Source organism: Kogia breviceps, chromosome 18, assembly GCF_026419965.1.
Source record: "Kogia breviceps isolate mKogBre1 chromosome 18, mKogBre1 haplotype 1, whole genome shotgun sequence".
Classification (NCBI taxonomy): domain Eukaryota; kingdom Metazoa; phylum Chordata; class Mammalia; order Artiodactyla; family Physeteridae; genus Kogia; species Kogia breviceps.
Window position 1 is genome coordinate 52,987,009 of NC_081327.1, and position 19,703 is coordinate 53,006,711.

The following is a 19,703-nucleotide window of genomic DNA, read 5'->3' on the forward strand; positions in this document are numbered from 1 at the left end:
AGAAAGGCTTGGCTTTGCATATGCCCCAGGGAAGACTCTGCAGATCAGTGGATATGCAGGCCCTTCATGCTAAAGGGAGCAGTTGAATTCTGTTTGACTGACTGAGCTAGGAGTACCAGGATATGTGGTACAGTCTTAAGAGGGAGTAAGCAACATACATACTGCATTGTGTTGCTGTTGTTGTTTTCTTTTTCTTACCAGCATACTGCTGAAACAGAGCCGTTCTCTTCTGTGTGCAAGTATAGGTTGCTAGAAGTAGATCCAAGTGCGTCTGACTGTGGGAGGAATACACCTCCCAGGTTGACCGGTTCCAAGCCCACACTACTACTGATCGTCACATATCCCCACACATGTGTACAAGAGGAATCTTGGCCACCAAGACTCCACCAGGCCACCAACTCTGAGCGGCCCTAAAGTTATGTGTAGACCAGTCTCTACAAATGTGAATAATGTATTTAGGACCATTTGCCCATGTAAGATATGAGTGCATGGATCACAGACTCACCCCCAAACACTTATAAGAATAGCACAGATTCCATATTTATTTCATACCTATCTACGTGAGCAGGCCTGCTCTATATTTTGCAGATAAATTTAAATCCATCTGCGTTGTTATATTTTCTGGGATCATAATATGGCTTAATTTGCTTCCTCACACATTTCTAAATGGTAAGGATTCTGTGCCTTTTCCATTTCCATCCCTAAGAACCACATTCAAAAGAAAGAAATAGAAAAATCATAAAATCAAAGTCAGGAGGATTAAGCCCCTTAATTCACATGCCAACTTTCCCATTTCAATTGTGGTTTTGTCTCCCAGCTAAAGTTTTTTTGTGACATTTGCATTAAGCCCAGAGGACATGTTGAGTGGAAACATGCTGAAAGCATAATTGAAACTCTGAGTGGTGCCATTTGCCTAATTTGCATTTTTCCCCCAGGTGGGGATTTTTTACTTCCCCCCTTTCTTCTCCTGGGGTGTTCAAAGATTATCTCAAAGAATGATGTTGTGCAATTGATTCGAGTAAATCCCCCTGTACAATATATTACATATATAATTTTTTTTCCGAAGCTATTTTAAATACCAGTGATAAACTATGTAAGGAAGTCCTTTGTAGGTTCAGAATAGTACAGCTAGCTCCCTTTCCCCCTCAGATAGTGGTTTTCAATATTTCTTCACAAGTTTAATTGTTTATTAGAATTTTTCCTTTCAGTTATCTTCATGGTGTTATTCTGAGCTACTTAGGAGGTTGTCTCTATAGAAACATCTTTTTTTTTTTTTTTAAATAGACATAGACTATTCAATTTCATCCTTCATATGTTCTTTGAATTCTGCACCCTGAAACATGCACTGGCTTGATCTGTATTTAAAAGTTTGAGAATCACTGACATTTTGATTGCTTCAACAAAGTTTATAACGTAAGACAATGCAGGGCTGCTCCTATCAATTGTGCCTGTACTAGGAAATTTAAGGTGAGATTACAATCAGTGGGGAAGTAGAGTCTGTTTCCTTCAGGAGGAAGAAGAAACAAAGAGTGTTGTGACCTATTTCTGTTTTGATTAATATTAAAACACGATCATCGGCGTGGTTCAAGATTTGTGCCTTTTCTAAGGTTTGTGTCTTTCTCGTGACCTCATTACTCATGTTGTATATATTATTTCAAATATCAGGAGCTCTCCTAGATTGTATCACATAATCATATGTAATTATATCAGAGCCCTCCTAGATTTTAAGACTGAGTAGGGTAGAGCCAGGCATGCATTTGTTCAAATGAGAGAGGAATATAGCCCAAGCCAGCATCTCAGGAGAATGGAACACACATCATTGTGAGGGTTTTAGTGCATACATGGACAAACATATGTTTTTACTTGACTTCTTAAATTTATTTTAACATTTTTAGGAAAAAAGCACATTTGGCACATTCATCACGTACTATAAAGATTATCTTCAAATAATTTTGTAAATGAAAATGTGAGTCAATTAAAAGAAAAATATTAAATGAATAATAGGTCAGGTATGAAGGTATGGCTAGACTGTGAATCTGGAAGCTAGTTGGTTGAAGGAAGGAGCACATTTGCTTAGGCAGAGTAGCCCAGACTAACTGGCCTTAACCTCATTCGGCCACGCTAGGTGTCGGTTGCCAGAGGAAAACAGTGCTCACCGCCAATGGGTAACGTGAGGATTCACCGCCTCATGAACAGAAGACTCTCAGCACAGCGCTGCTCTTTTAGAAAAAAGAATGACTTGGATTTTTGGCCTGTTTTCTTTACAAACAATCTATTTGAAGAATCTTTAACATCACTTTGTGGCGTCCACTATGGGCAGGCACTGTAATTTCACTCCTTTGGTGTCATTTTTCCTTCGTGGCTTCTCGTGTGAGACAGGAAAGTGGGAGGACCCAAAGATGGGCAAGTTTGGATCAGAACCATCCGCCTCACTCCTTTAGCCTCAGCAGAAATGTCTGTAGTAACCATCCCCGTGGTAACCGCATAGGCCCGAACATGGGTACCTGACTCGCAGGAGGTGGAAGGACCCAGGAGGCAGGCAGAAAGCCAGCCTGAAGAAGGAAGCTGTGTAGAAAAGAAAAGTGAAGCTCCTTTAATGTCCAGAATTACAGGAATAATGATGAGAATAGTTCTTGTTCATGGGGCACCAGGGTCTGTCCAAAGTGCTTTAGGTATCTAGGTACATATCTTGTTTAATGCTCACCGTAAGAATTATAGTACCTACGAGGGGAGGTACTATTGTTTGTTCCTTGGTTAAAGGGACAGGTGGTTTTCCCAAGGTCTCAGGGCCACTACACATGAGCCAGGATTGGAAAAGGGCTTAGAAACCTACCATTAAAACTGCTTCTTCCTAGGGCACGAAAATAGCAGTTCCTGGCATGATAGGTCTGCACCCTCTTCTCTGTGCCAGGAGTCGCTGGGAAATGTGGAAACCTGGCATCTTGACAAGGAATCCATTGTCCAAGGTCCTAGTTCTTGGCCCTGGCTGCACTAGAGTCATCTGGGGAGTCTTAAAGCGATACTAGTGCCTAGACCCCAGCCTAGCTATGTCAGAATCTCGGTTCCGAGTTGGGGCAGGTATTGCTACTTTTAAAAAATATTCTCTAGGTGATTCTCATAGCCTTGAAAAAGACCCACAGTCTAAAGCACTCACTCCTGAACTGGTAAAATGTGTCTAAAATATATAAGACCCAATTATGCAACCCTAGTTACTTGGTAGCACAAGTTGGGAAGAGAGCTAGAATATATTGAGGGCCTACTGTGTGCCAGGTCCTGAATGTAGATGTGGTCTCTCAGTAAGCCCTCACCTGGCACCTCTGACGACCTGGAGGGCTCGCTGAGAGGCCTGAGGAGACAGGATGGGGGCAGCTGCCCTTTTTCCTCTCGTTTATCATTTCTGGGAAACGGATGTGCAGAGAGCTTGACCTGTAGGTGCCGACTGACCAGACTGGGGCCAGGTGTCTGCCTTTTCTGGGCGTGTGGCCGTGAGCGTGTTAGTCAGTGTCTCCAAGGCTCAGTCTTTTCTGCCATAATCTGGAAACGATGCTTATAGATTATGCATTCTCAGTGGGGCTGTATGTCCCCAAAGGGGTGACATGGGTTCTTGGGAGAGAGGCAAAAATTGTACTTCGTGTGTGTGTAGAGTACAGATATACATGCAGTAAATAAACTGGTACACAGTATGTCTGTGACATTGACAATTCGTGAGAATGGTGGCTATTAGACAGAAACATCTAAAATCGCTCCTGGGTCAGGGGAGATAATGAAAAAAAGTTGGGAAATGCTTCTATAGATTAGAATTGCTGTGAGGCTAAAAGGAGAGACTGAATGTACAGTCTTGGGCACAGAGCCTGGCACTCAGATGCCACTCAGTGAATAACAAGTTACTGTTCTTTTTCAAAACTTCATTCAGCACTCACACACCCGTCCCGACTATGCTTAGTGGCTCTGTGAAGCCTTATTGGGATTATGAGGGAAGATAAGGCCCCACCCCTGACTTCACCCGTGAGCTAAGTCAAAGCTAAGCACAGGAGGCTAAGTGCTGTCGCGAATGGATGCACACAGAGCCTGGGGAACTAAGGGGGGACCATGGCTGAGTTCTCCATTTCCTAACTGGCTCCACTGCGGGGCTCAACCAAGACAAGAGGTGATGAGGGGCCTTCCTTCCCAGTTCCCAGCCTTGCCTGCGGTATCTTCTACGCCCCGTATGGAAGAGGTGCCCCTGTTCCACCACCACTAGAGCATCGTTTAGCCCCGAGAGAGTCATTAAGTGGAATTGTTATTGCTGGCCTCCTGTATGGAAAAGCCTTCTGTTCATTGCTGGAGATGAATAAAAGAATAAGATCCAATTTCTGCCCTTGGTTCTGATGGAGAAAACAGATACATAGAGAGGACCTGCTGATATATGATATGATATAAAATTCACTATGTACAGGCAACGCTGGCAACACAAAGAGGGTATTTGGAGGAGTGGCCCAAGCTGACTCTCCGGGAATGACAGAGGTAATGATAGAGTTAACAGGGTGAAGCAGCTGGCAAGTCTTTACCTTCTGCACAGAGGGAGCCACACAGTCCATCGAAGGGGTAGGAGAGTGGCCTAGCTGTCTGGAGGTGCAGAAGTGGGTGATGTGGGAGACAGAGGGAAGATGGACGCCAGGGGGGGCCAGGGGGCAGCTTGGACAGGGAGGATCTTGAGTGTGGAGCAGTATTCCGCATGGGGAGCCAGAGCTGTATGAGACTCAAGAGGAGGAAGGTCAGTCCTACAGTTGTGATGGACGGGTCCAAATTTCCTCCGAGGAATACGTCTTCATGTGGCCTTCCAGACCCCACATTTCCTGGAGCAGCTTATCTCTTCTTTGCTTTCTCCCTTGCTCTCTGTGCCCGTCTCACTGGCTTATCTGCAGCTCCCTGGATGCCACACGGCCATTCCACATGTTGTGGTTTTGTCTGCCTGTAATAAGTCCCCTACTAATGTCCATACCCCCCCCGCCCCTCACACTAGCCTTCAAGCCAGGGACTGTGTCCATCTTTGCTCAACATTAAAATCCCCAACAAGTCTGGCCTAAGCTGGGCTCAGGAAGTATTTGTGGAAGGAAGGAAGGAAAGAGAAAAGGCAGGAAGGAAGGGAAGGAGGGAATTTACCTGTGAAACTAGAACACCTACAGAGTCTTTCTATTCCGGGAAGATAATTATTGCGGCGATAATAACCATACTAGCCTTTGTATGCCTTCCCGAGCCTCCGTCCCTTCCCAGCCGAGACTGTCTTCTTTGATCCTCTGCCCAGGGACTGAGGCCAGACCCAGCATCCTGGCAAAATAGACAAGTTCCCAAGCGGGCCCTGTCCTCTGAGCAGTGTGCCGTCAGCGGATTGATGCTAACTGACGGTGACAATGAAAGCAACCTCCGTGTCTCTCCTTCATAGTTCATTTCCGAAACCTGAACCCAGCCACACCCAATCACTCTTAGCTATGAAGATGGTAAGAGGAAGTGAACAAGTGTCTGAGAACTTCAGACTCCCAAGAGATCCCATGTGTGTACATTACAGAGAAGCCCCTAGAGCTGACTTGGCAGCCAGGAAAGGTGCTGGAGCCCTGACACAGAGGGACCTCGATGTGGCACTGGCACCCTGTGAAGTGCTTCCGGGCTGGGCGGGAACATGGGAGCAGGACTGAGCTGGGGACTCATGTCATTATACGCAGGTTCTGATGGGATTTCGGGAGGGGAGTGTTTTACAACAGGGCTTTGTCTTTACTGAGATCAGGTAGTGGTGAAAAGCAGACAGACCAGGGTTCAAATCTTGGTTTTATGATTTACAGACTGCATGCTGGGCACCTCCTTTGCCCTCTCAGAAGCCTCAGTTACTTTATCTACAGACTGTGGAGGGAGGGGGTCAAAACTGTTGTAAAGATTAAATAAGGTCATGTACGTGAAATGCTTAGCACTGAGTCTCATGTGTAGAAAGTGTTCAGTTCACATTAGGCATTATAATGACCAGCGAAAAAGGTTATTATCACCTTAAGAATGATGGTCCCAGAATAGAAAGATCAGCTTAATTCAGCAGACAATTATATGGCTTTAACAGTGTGCTTGGACCCAGGTGGATATTGTCACTGAAAGACACACAAGAAGGTTCCTTGTAGTAATATTTTAAGAACCCCAAACTGGAAATAGCCCATATACCCATCAACAGTAGAGTGCATAAATAGACGCAGTATGGCCACATAATGGAATTCTATACACTGACGAGGATAAACTGTGCTACTTGCAGCCACTTGGATGAATCTTACAAACATAATCCTGAGTGAAAGAGGCAGATGCAAATGAGTGCCCCCTCTACGATTCCATTTGCATGAAGTGCAAGTACAAATGAAAGCAATCTGTGGTATGAGAAGTGAGGATAGCGTAGCCTTTGGGGAGGAGGGTAGGGGTTTTACTCAGGGCGGGGGAGGAAGGGGGCACTGGTAATATTTTGTGTCTAGGGCCGGGCGCTGGGTACACGGATGTGTCCACTTTGTGAAAATTCACTGAGCTGTACATTCTGATTTTTGTGCTCTTCTGTATCTGTGTTATGCTCCAATTAAAGGTTTAGTAAATGAACAAACGAGCCTGTTTAGCAGAGAGCTAAGAAAACAAAAGTGGGGGTGGGGAAGAAAGCAGGTAATACAATTCCACGCTTACCCCCAGGGTCCCCAGAGTTTACAGAGGAAGGCAGACGGGCACACACACCTACAGACAGTAAGTGGCGATACCTGTAGTAACGGAATCGTGCACTAAGTAAAGACGCACCACAGAGTGAAGCGTGATGGATCAGCTGTCACAGCTGCTGCTCGTGGTAACGGCCCTGAGCTCCATGAGGTTCCGCCAGGATGGCTGCTTCTCGGACACGACCTAGCCATGCACCTGTAGGAAGTGCCCTCACATCTCTCCAGCCACTGTCCTAATCTGGGCCACGCATCACTGGTATGACACCAAACTAACAGTTTTCTTGGCTTCTCTTCCTGCGCTTCTCCAAACCGCTCTCTAGAACCCAGAGCTACTACATTAGAATCTTTGGAATGGGTCCTCAGCACTTACAAAACAAATCTCCCGTGTGATTCTGATACACCACAGCCCCTGGGAAGCACTGATCTACCCTGCAACCGGAACACATACCTGACCTTGACCCTCTCCACACTAAAAATAGTTCAGGGCTATGGACCAGAACACACACCTGACCTTGACCCGTCCCCACTAAAAATAGTTCAGGGCTCTGAGGCAGCCCTCTGACTTAGTGGCATTTCCTAATTTGTATCTAAAGGACATGTCCAGCTTCATTTCCAGCCTCTCCACCTCCCCATCCCTGCATCGTTTCAAGTCCACCTCTGGTCCCAGTGCACTGAGTTAGTTCTCTTTCTCTGAGTCTGTTTTGTTACTTCACCACCTCCATGCCTTTGAGTAACCTAGAATCCCAATGTCCTCTTAGGGGCCTTCTAATTTCCCATTCATCTTCAAGACCCAGCTCCGATATCACGTCTATGAAGCTGTCCCTCAAGGCTTCTGAACTCTCTGGTTCTGCCACAGCACCTCATACAGAAGGGAGGAGATCGTGTCCTCAAACATCACTGCGCCATATCTGACTGTACACTTGATTCGCTAACCTCCAGGGCAGGGAAGAGGTTCTCTTTGTGCATCAAAGGGCTTTGCACCTGCCTGGGCCGTGGGAGGTGATTAAGGACGATTCTTGATTGAGTGAGGTCCTTCAGCACAGTCAAAGCCACATGGCTAAAAGAGGGTGCTGTGGGATAAGGGGCAGCATTCGTGGATCTGGAATGCAGAGTGGTAATCCACATTTAACGGGCAAAGATAGCTCCAGGACTGAGCTGCCCAGCCCACTCACACTCCTGTTTCTGTTCATGTGTTTTGTTTTTGCCAGTGACCTTCAGTGACTGTAAGGGAAATGACAAGCTGCACTATGAGGTCTCAAGCCCGTACTTCAAGGTGAACGGTGATGGCAGCTTAGTCGCCCTGAGAAACATAACTGCAGTGGGCAAGACGCTATTCGTCCACGCCCGGACTCCCCATGCGGAAGACATGGCAGAGCTCGTGATCGTCGGGGGGACAGACATCCGGGGCTCCTTGCAGGTAACATAACTGCTTGGGATAAGTTGGGTCCAAGGAGGAACACTGCGGTCTGTATGTCTTATGGGGAAAATGAGTCTTTGGTGTATCATTGGTCAAGATTCTTTTGTTGTTTGCAAATGATAGAAACCTAACTCGAAAAACAGTGTGGCTGGGGGAATTTGGGGGGTCATGTGACAAATATTTCAGGGATAGCTTTGCCTGCTACCATGGTCATGTATCCGTGCCCAGATGACAACATCAGCTTTGGTCTTATCCATCTGTGGTTCCATTTTCCTTCTACTGTCTTTACTCTTAGACAGTCCCATCCGTCCCTGCTTCCCTGTGTGGAGGTCTCAGCAGCTCCACTTCATCTTCTCAGTGTGATGTCACCTGAGAGAGCATCTCTTCCTCATACTGCCAACCCACGCTTGAAATCGAAACTCATTGGCTGTCCTTAGAGCGTGTGTCCATCCCTGAGCCAGTTACTGTGTCCATTTGGTCCTGAGGCTCTGGTTGGCTAAGTCTGGGTCACATGCCTTGCCCTAAAACCAGCGTAGACTCAGCCCCACCTAAAGTATATGGACTGAGAGTGAGAAAAAGGGTCGTTAGTTACTCAGAGTAAGTCAGGATGCCGTCATCTAAGGGAGGGAAATGGAGGTCGGGCAGGCAAGAGCCAGAGTCGCCCACTGGAGTTGTTGTATATGAGGCAACCGTGGCATACGGCGCTGCCCCTTTGCCATGCTCTGGCGCCCACTCCTTTCCGCATGCACATGTATGCAGGTCTGTGCCCCTGCACACAAGTGACTTTAGGGATGCCACAAGGTCAGGCTTCCTGACTGTGTCATCCCGAAACCTTTGGTACAATGGACTTACCTACTTCTGCTTCGCCAGGAGTTCAGAGACCCTGTGGCCTCTCGATTATAGAACGGGATGGCGCACAGCAAGGCCCAGGCGAAATAATCACAACGATGATGCCACGTCCGCGGCTTGGTGCGGCTGGCCCTTTCCTACCCGCCGCCGGCCTGCGCTTTCCCGGCCTGTGAGAGCCTGTGATTCCCACCGCCTTTGCCCGTCTGCCGCGCTCCCCGTAACCCTGCTTTGTCTGCCAATTTTGTTCAGTGCTGGACGGAGCACCGATTCCACAGCTGGGGAGCAGAGACAGTACAAACGGCAGTGTGAGTGTTGCTTTCCTGCCTGTGGGATCTTGAAAGAGTCGTATATCTGCAGACTAGCGGGGTTAGACAGTCTGCAGTGGCACATCAGTGCCCCACTCTGTCACCATATACGTGGCAGATATTGCTGATCACCCCTGGCTTGACCTGAGTATCTCTCCCAATACAGTGCTTCTGGAAGCTACTATCCATTGGCCATTTAGAGATGTTTCTAGGGCTGGAATATATTTGCCATCCCTGGACTGGATGAGCTCCATAATTCCCCTTTATATCTGGGAATCTGTGAGTTAAGGGTAGATCGAAAGCCGCAAATGAATCCACAGTGTGCCACTGATGTTTTCCAAAGAAAATAGGATCTTGGTGAATACATACCAGTGTGGAAATGCATCGGCACCACAAAAGCGAGCTTATCTCTCACTGAGCCGTGGTCATTTTCACAGCATCTCACTAACTCGTGATATAAATGGCTTCCAAATATCGAAAGCAACAAAACTGCCAGAATGTGCAGTGCAAAGTGCTTCTTGGGAACAAGTAAGTGGCACAGAGATTCACAGAAGGGGGTTTACCTGCAGGATGGCATGTATTTAGAGGAATATTGTTAATTGTGATTGACAGCTCATCTTTAAATCTGGAACAGACAGTATCATAGTATTTAGCTCAGGGCAGAGCAGAAGGGATTGGAGGCACTTCTTAGGACAAAACTTCGCTTTCATAGGCTTGGAGACCCGGGATCGTTACCAAGAGACTCGGTCTTGAAGAGCTGGTCTCTTGAGTTCCAGAAAGACACCCTTCTGGAGGCAAAGCTCCTTGGAGCCCCGGCTGTTTCTCATTTGTCTCTTTCTGAACACACCGTCCACATAGCTTGGCTGCAATCATTTGCTTCTTATAAAGCACAGTGGAGGCTGCTGTCCTGGTCAGTTTGCCAGGCTCCAGATGAACAGGGCATTCATCTCCCGCCTCCAGTAATTCTATGAGGTTTGAAAATCGGCCTTGTGAAGTTGCCCAGATGTGTCCATAATACAAAAAGTCCAAAAAAAGAAAAGGCTAGGAAAACAAAATAGCTAGCCGGAGAAGCCCTCTAAGGAAAGCACAGTCCTTAACGGATACCCAGTTGGTATTTTTGAAGCCCTACTCTGTGTGGCAAAGTGGGCCAGCTGCTAGAGAAGGAAAGCAGTAAGTACACTGGTCAGCTCAGCTCCCGGTTGGGGAGAGAAAGTGAACGTGTATGTTGATTAGGTACCAAGTAGGGAGGCAGTGGTGGTGGCCGCTCTGTGCCTTTAGAGAAGTGAGAGGGCAGGGGAGGTGGGACTGGTAGCGACAGCCAATGAGTTCATGGCGCTTACTGTGGGCCGGGTGCTGCGTTCACGGGCCACAGAGGCTGACTCATCTCATCTCCCCACCACCGATGAGGCACATGCTACTGTCCCCATTTTACAAACTGGGGTAAACCGAGGCACAGAGAGGTGAGCGAGAACCTGTATTGTTTCGCGGGACTCTCGTAAGTGTGTGCATCTCAGGGCATGCTTTAATGGGCGTTTTTTCTAACCCTCACAACCTCCCTGGGAGGCTGCTGATGGCACTCCCTTCCTACAGATGTGACGACTTGGCCAAGATCTCCTAGCTTGAAATTGGCAGAAATGAGATTGAGATTCTGGCCTCTCCACCCGTTCTCCTTCCTGCCACTTTGCTCACCAGAGGACTGTGCCCCTTGGGTGGCTACCCATGGGTGCAAAGGTGAGGGCATGAGTTAGAGCAATACAGTAGCGGTGAAGGGGAACAACCAGTGGAAGGTGTGCTTTGAAGGAAGAAAGAGCCAAGATTCCGTGTCCTGATGATTCCAAATTGTCTAGCCTAGGAGGATGGAGATGGATTGGACCAGTCAGGGAAGGAGTGGTTGGGAAAGGTGAATAGTCCAGCTTCGATGCGTTGAGTTGGCGGCTCCTGGGGACATCTTGATAGAGACAGGGATGGATCTCTGGGTAAACATCTGGGGGAAAAGCAGCATAGTGGTGGGGCTTTGGCTTTGGTGTCAAACTTAAGCGGGTTCACATTTCTGCTCCACCACTCACGATTACGTGACCTTGAGCAAGCCACTCATCTCCCTGCACTTGAACATCCTCGTCTACGAAGCGGGGTTAAGAATAGAGCCTCTATCACAGAATCATTCCACTGGGCTCAGCACCAGACACCAGGTGACACGTCCCATCAATGGCATTATTGTAGAACCTCTCGAGAAAGGATAAGGAACCGTGGGCTAAATGTCCTCTCTGAGGCCATGACACAGAAACCAGAGATTAGAGGTAGAAGAAGAAAGTGAGGCCGAAGAGAGAAGCAAGGGCACTGGGGCACCCAGCACAATCAAAACAGGAGAGATGTCACAGTGGCTGGTTTCACATCACTATGTTTGGGAAGGAAGGATTCTCTACGACAAATGTAACCCCAGTGAAGCCCAATTCAGCTGCAGTAACTGGAGCCCAACAATTCTTTAATAAATGGATGCGACCCCGTTTCACGGGAAAGGCTGTAGCCCAAATCTGTGAAGTCTGATTGTTAATGCTTTAATTATAGACGCTCAAGCTATTGCTGCCTTTTTAACGGGCTGCCCAGAAGCTAGTACCTTCCTGGTCCGTGTAAGATCGTCTTAGATCTGCGTGGGTGGAGGAGCAGTTTAATCCCCTGTCTTTGGACAGACGAGCTGGGATGGTTAAGGAGGGGCCGAGGTTAACGGCGCACAGAGGCGTTTTCTAGCCTGTGGGATGTGATCGTGGACTTGACTCACAGAAGTGTGTCTGGACGGAACTGTGGCTTGTCCCCACCAGATCTGCTGTCCCTCACTGCCTGGCAGTGGTGAACATGAAGACAAGAGAGCATTTGCTTTTATTTACTCACTTATTAATTGGTTAGTTATTTTTACCTTGAATATAGAACTCCAGTGGTTTACATGGAAAAGCCCTGTGTTTCATTGCTTTTGCATCTTGGATAGAGATGTCTCTACCTGCTGTGAAAATAGGACCCCTCAACCTCATTTACACGTTTCAAGCCTGGGGGAAAAATATGCCACTTATTTATTTATTTCTAATTTAAGAACTTGTAGCTTCCATAACGGTAGATTATGGCACCAAATTCCGACATCAAGTAAGAACTCAATAAAGTCAGGCTGGGAAGTAAGAACATCGCAGAGCTTGCAGGAATTTATTTTGCATTGATGTTTGGGAGCTAAAGAGACTGTACCTACCAGCTACATTTTGAAATGTGGGAGTTCACGCTCTAAGCAACTCTAGAATTTAGACACGTGTGACCCAGGCAGCTGGGTCTCATGAGCCAAGGAGGAGACCTGTATGTAGCAGAAGGGAGAGTTGTGGAGGCCTACAGGCTACAGGCTTGAATCAGGCTTCCCTGCCCCCAGACTGGGGTTGCCAGTGCACATCTGGTCCCCTCACTCCTCTGCTTAATGGGCCCTTGCTTCCTCATCAGGCTATTTGGCTCTTGGGATGAGTTCTGAAGTCTTTGTATATGTGTGAAAAGGTCCTTTACAGTCTAGCCTGGTCTCTGCAGCCTTCCCTCAAGCCTGGTTCCTTTTCATTTCTAAGTGGCTTGACCTGCTGAAATGTTACTTCCTCCAAGAGCCATCCCTGGTACCCGTTCCAAAGCAAGGTCTTCCCTGCCAGTCTCACTTCTAGCACCTGTTCTATTCTTTCCTGGCCTTCTGCTCAGTTGGTAATTAAGCATTTACTTCCTTATTTAGATGTTTAAAGTGTGGCTCCCTGATGAGACTGTAAGCTCCCTGAAGGCAGGAATATAGTCTGCTTGCTTTCTACTTCCCTCTCTCACTCCCTGCGTTCCTTCCTTTCTTCCTGGTGTGTCCACTGCTCTATCTTCAGCACCTGGCACAGTGCTGGCATATAGTTGGCGCTCAGTAAATGTCTTTTGAATAAATGCATGAGTCGATTGAGTCCCTCCTTTCATACCATTCCCTGCATTGAACTCTGCCCCACCCCCCAATACCAAACCACGTGTGGTCTCCTGACCTGGCCGAGCTCTCCCTCCCGTGCATGCTGGCCCTTCCTCTGTCTGGATTATGCCCTCTTCGCCATGGCCCCAGCTGCCCCGTGGCCAGCGCCAAGTGACAGGGCTAGCTCTTTTGAAACTTCTGGACCTGCCGAGATTTCCCTTCTTCAGGGACACCTCTCTGACTGTCCCCTGGCTGGTTAAGTGATTTTTCCTCCATGCTCCTCAGAGAGCCCTGCCTGGCTGCCCCCATCATAGCCTTAAACTTCAACCATCTCAGTTTTCTGTGTTTGTTTTCGTCTCGATTCTGAGCTCTGGAGCTCAGGGCGCTGGCTTCCACGCAGGAAGGCTGAGAACACTGCCCTGGAGCCGGTTGCCTTGGCATGGTTCCCAGTGCCACGGCTGCCACCTCTGCCCCAGTTCCCTCGGACGTAGAGTAGGCTCATGACAGTATCAACTTCACAGAGATGTCACAAAGATTAAACGAGTAAACGTAGGCCAAGGATTTAGAACAGTGCCGAGAGCACAAAGTAGGGGCCACGGAAAAGCCAGGCATTCCTCCTCATCATATCATTAGAGTCAGACTGTAATACATGCACAGTGAGTGAACTGGGCCAATTCAGACAACCCAGTCCTTCCTCCCTGCCAGTGAGACCAAATCCTGTCACTTATACAACCTAGAGAATTCAAGATTATACGTGAACTTACGTGAAACACTGACTAAACTTCCGAGAGAGGATTCTTTATTCCTACAGCTTCACTTAACAAACATCAAAAGACTTGCAGTACGTAGAAGTTAATTACAAACAATTTACACTTCTTACTGGAAGTCAGTGCATGGTATTCTCAGTAAAGGGAAACTGGTCTCTTAATCAAGTTGCTTAAATTAAATGCAAAAAAAAATTATTTTCCCCCTTTTTTGACCATTTAAAAAATCTCTGAAAAAAAATAAGATGAACAGAGAAAGTTATGACAGAAATTGAAAAGGCAAAATTTAAGGCTTGTTTACCTTGTTTGATCATTACCACTATAAACATGTAATTTAAAAGACATAAGTTTGACTCCTAATCCAGTTCCAAGAATCATGATGGAAATAGTTCCAAAAAAATAAAATAAAAGGAGCAATTAGAGGAAGGAGCAACTTGGGAGAAACCATTGTTTTTATTTTTAATATTTAAAATAAAATATGTCATCAACTGATCAGAAGCCAATATTAATATTGCTGTTAATTATGTTATCTTAATCCTCAGGGGAATCAGACCTTTTAAATCCACTGCTTTGCAGAATCTTAAGGTTCCATTTGTTAAGTACCTCTTGGAACGGTGAGTCTAGAGGCTCAAAAGCAGTGACTGAGTGCCCCTCTGTTCCTGCATATGATGTGCTCTGGGACATTTAGCTGAATTGTTGTGGATGATATTAATTAACCGGGACCTGGAATGACTCCAGACTGGGATTTAATCAAACATTTAGTACTTAATAAGTCATGTGGCACTGAAAAGTCACCTAACTCCTTTGAGGTTTGGTTTTCTCATCTGTACAGTGATACCCTGGCCTTGCTTATATACCATAATGGGGTACATGAAATTGAAAAACTATGTATTGTACCTCACCCAGTGCTAACAGGGAATTCTCAATCATGAATTGTTTATTCTTCACTGAAGTACCCAGTTGCTGTCACTTATGCATATTTTTTTCCATTTTTCCGAATCTCACACATTCTAGACAAAAATATTTTTGCACTTTTGTTACTGAGATACACTCCAGTTTTTATCGTCCCTGAGCCAACCATTTGAATCTTCTCTGTTCTGGCCACTATACCATCTAACCCCCAAAGTGCCTGTCACACTGCATCCATGTGACTTGACGTCATTTGTTTAAAGCATCTCTGAGAATGAGAGCAACCAGCTTATGCTAAAATTCATAGCCTTGTCTCCAGATCTTATCACATTGACTGGGAGGGGCTTGGAGTCTGTCAAGCTGGTCAACGGTATCGATCTTGCTCCCATGAAATACGTTTTATATCCGCCATGGTGGAGAACCAATCTGTGCATTTACTGTGGCCATAAAGAAATGAAGAGTTAAAGCTGTAGATATGTAATACGCTCTGATTTAACAAGAGTGATAACTTCAAAAACCTGCAGAGGACCACTGTTCGTGGCAAATGCCTCCCCAGTTACTATTAAGGAAAATTAGTATCCATTTAACTGTCACCCAAATTGGGGAAAATATATAGCTCCAAAATTGTGGTACAGATCCAAGAATTGGGCCTGGAATAGGGCATTAGGCTGTTACATTTTGACACGTAACTAAATTGTTATGTTTATGATTCTTAGCTCCAGGATACTATTCAAATATAGATAAGAGACATCCTTCGACTCATTAATTTAAGTAGATAACAGATTGCTTTGTGGATCAGAATCAAAGAAAACTATATTCTGAAGATTAATTTTAATTGAAATGCTTGGGGAAAAATAACTGATCCCATAGAAAGTCTAGATAAGTAAAAGTAGCTTCTTTTGTCTTGTGAAGACTCAAGATTTTATGTTGTACAGAAGTGTGGGCCAATAGAAAAGCAATGCGAGCCACATATGTAATTTTAGGTTTCCTTATTGTAACATTAGAAAAAGAAACAGATGAAATTAATTTTAATAGTATATATTAAACCAGGCACTTCCCTGGTGGTCCAGTGGGTAAGACTCCCCGCTCCCAATGCAGGGGGCCCGGGTTCGATCCCTGGTCGGGGAACTAGATCCCACATGCATGCTGCAACTAAGAGTCTACATGCCTCAACTAAGAAGCCCACATGCCACAACTAAGAAGCCCACATGCCACAACTAAGAAGCCCACATGCCGCAACTAAGAAGCCCACATGCCGAAACGAAGATCCTGCATGCCGCAGCTAAGACACAGTACGGCCAAAATAATAAATAAATAAAGCTAATAAAAAATAGTATATATTAAACCACATATAGTGTATATTTAACATATATATAGTTAACCATAAATATACCCAATGTATATATTGTATATTTTATATATACACATACACACACCCAATATATGCATATTAGGTTAAATTTCATAGATGTAGATATAGATATTCTCTATATAGATATGTCTCTATATCTATTTCTATATATCTATATAGATACTCTCCATATCTATCTATCTATCTATATATATATATATATCTCTACATATACATATAGACAGAGATATATCTAAATAGATATGAAGAGTATCTATGAAGTGTGTGTGTGTATATATATATATATAAATTTATCCCAATATATATAAAACCTAAAATATATTATAATTTATCTAAGATATATCAATAAGTAATCAGGTGAACATTATTAATAATTTTTTACATTCTTTTTATACGGAATCTTTGAAATGCAGTATGTATTTTACACTTACAGCACATCTCAGTGTAGATTAGCTGGATTTTAAGTGCTTAATAGCCACAAGTAGAAATCGGCTATCAGTTAGACAGGGCTTCCATGGAATTCTGCTGGAATATTTATAAATTTTGAAAGAGAAATGGAAAGAGTCATTCACTGGGGGCCTAGTACATGTCAGGACCTTGTCTTAGATGCTCTCGCGCATACGTCTGTTTTTCGGATCCTCACAGCCAGCCTGTGCCATTGGTAATCTGGTTCCTACTTTGCCGATGCAGAAGTAGCCCAGGTTCAGAGATGGTGAGTGACCTGGCCGATGTCATCATTCTGTCAGCAAGTGGCAGAACTGGGAATCGGGCCTGGGCCTTCTGATTCTATGCCGCCCCTGCTACTTTAGTAATACTGGAGTTTACAGCGGAACTAGTGGTTTTCTGTTGTACTATAAAGCCTATGAAATGACACAGGAAAATTAAAACGTGGTTAGAAAATAAAAAATGAATGCAGAGCTGAGCAAAAACTCCTAAAGAAATTTTAGGTAGGTGGACAAGTCCTATGTTATCACAACACTTTAAAAAACTCTCATCATGAATAGAATCTTTGGAGAGAGAACCTCATGGAAACAGCACAAGGTTTCTAAACATAAATGTCCCTTAGGCCCTGAGTTCCTTTATTTCAGACCTTATCTCATTCATCTTCATAGTCCTAGAGTCTAGTGAAAATGTATTGCATTTATACTTTTTAAACTATAATTAAAAATTTTATTTTAGTATTTATTATATGGATTTGCTCCTCACAACAACGCCTTGAAGCAGATGGTGTTATTCTTGTTTTATGAGTTAAGAAACTGAGACTCGAAGAAGTCAAGAGGTTGGTCAGTGTCAGCTGGTAGAGCAGGTCAAGTGACACCTCAGCATTCAAACTGACAGTCATTCCCTAAACCCAGCGCTCGACCCACAGCCAGCTTCCCGACAGCGGCTTGGGGCTTTTCAAGGAAAAGGAATATAAAATCATCAGAGAGAAATTTTCACCTAGTATTTCTGATGGGATAAGATAATGTGATAGAATGCATATTTTTCTAGGCTCTCTGATATACTTCTAACCTCCTATCTTTTATTATTACCATAAATGAAATACAAGTGAATTCTAAGTGTAAGTATTGAGGTGGTAACCTGTTTTTTAAACTCGCCTCTTATCTGGCACATGGAGATACCTGATCACCGTGGTCTTTGCCAGTTGGCACAGCTGCTCTTATTGGAGATGAAATGACGTAGGAAAATTTCAAACGGATTAGAAATTTTAAAAATCATATAAATCTGAGAGAGTTCATAGTGTTCATAGCCAGTTGGAGAGACCTTTAGGTGGAGAAAGAGCTTCCCTAAGCGATGGAGAAATACTAATATTCAAGGGCTACTCGGGGCCAACAGGGCTCAAAAACTGTGAGACTAGGGCTTCCCTGGTGGCGCAGTGGTTGAGAGTCCGCCTGCCGATGCAGGGGACACGGGTTCGTGCCGCGAATCGGGAAGATCCCACGTGCCGCGGAGCGGCTGGGCCCGTGAGCCATGGCCGCTGCGCGTCTGGAGTCTGTGCTCCGCAACGGGAGAGGCCGCAGCAGTGAGAGGCCCGCGTACCGCAAAAAAAAAAAAAAAAAAAAAATGGTGAGACTGCCTTCCAGGCAACAGTTCAAAAATATCCTTCTTGATTAGCGGCAGCCTTCAGGTGGCCTGAGTGTGTTGCTCTAACTCCATTGACCCCAGTGGTTTGCCACCATCCTTCTCACAATTCGGAGGGAGAGATTACAGTCTTCCTCACTGTTCTTTGTCTCTTACACCAATAAGAGAAAACTGGACCTGAGGTTCAAGAGGGGGTTTTCCTTCCCTTGTTGTCTCCATAGTTTCTCCTGCCTCCCTGCTATTTATGGAAATTAGATGAGTTCTTCAATTTTCTGTTTTTGTGCAGCAAATCCTTGTGACAAAAGGTGTGCATTGTCAACCAGTCCCTTCATCATATCAGGCAAATTGGGCTTCTTTTGACAACAACTTGTTACAGCTCCTCTCCTTTGAAGTTGCAAAGCTGTAAACAGTGATAGCTCTCAAGAGACCCCAGGAATGGTCTGAAGAACTGGAACTAGGCTTTTCCTGAAGACGACACCCTGTCCATCTCGCTCGTCCCAGATGCCCCTGTATGCTACTTATTGTTTTTAGCTTCTGCTGTGAGATTTAAGACAGCAAATCAGGATGCATTATCTTCTTCCTTTCATTGTCCATTCTCACAAACCCCAGTTAACACAGATAATTGAGGCTTGACTGTTTTTTTACTCTAAGTCTCTTATTCAGTTTGGACCTTGTTAGTAAAGCCTAGCTCCTAAGAGCGTGACCGTCAGTCTCATTTGCCTGGTTTTCCTGTGATTTCGTCGTTCACTCAGGCCTTTGGATTATATTTTTTCTACATAGAAAAAAAATGACCCAGAAACTGAATCAAAGAAAAATAAATGCAAAAAACCCAAGAAAGTCCCTCTCTATATATTTTTTCAAATTCTACATAAATCTTACAATTTTGGTGTTGGTTTATTAGGTAAAGTAAAATTATATGCTCCATAAGGGTAGAGACTGTGACTGAAATGTTCATTGCTATAAATCTAGTGCTTAATATAATACCAGGCACTGAATAAATACTTGTTGAATGACTAAACAAATGCCAGAGGTGGAATGAATATTCATGTTAATAATGCTGATCATAGCCAACATTTATTTCGCTCAAATTCTGTGCCAGGCACCTCTCTAAGTGAATTTCTTATGTTAAGTTATTTAATCATTACAGCAACTCTATGACATAGGTACTATTATCTTCATTTTACTGATGAACAGAGTAAGACATGGAAAAGGTATGTGACTTGCCCACAGTTATACAACTGGAATATTTCAGAGCTATACTTTGTACTCAGACTGTTCGAAAAGCATTTATCAAAACATTTTATCCTTTTTGGTCAAGATAGAGAAATATGAGCTGAATATTAGTAAAGTAG

The 19,703-nt window shown here is 44.9% G+C and overlaps 1 protein-coding gene across 2 annotated transcripts in view; it reads left to right on the forward strand.

Annotated features, from left to right (window-relative positions):
- Positions 1-19,703, forward strand: part of CDH13 (cadherin 13) — a 1,008,956-nt gene that overhangs the window by 368,009 nt on the left and 621,244 nt on the right. For both annotated transcript variants that reach the window (XM_059045502.2, XM_067020415.1), the window contains exon 3: positions 7,913-8,121. In XM_059045502.2, coding sequence (XP_058901485.1) covers positions 7,913-8,121 — 209 coding nt within the window. The remainder of the gene's footprint in view (positions 1-7,912; positions 8,122-19,703) is intronic.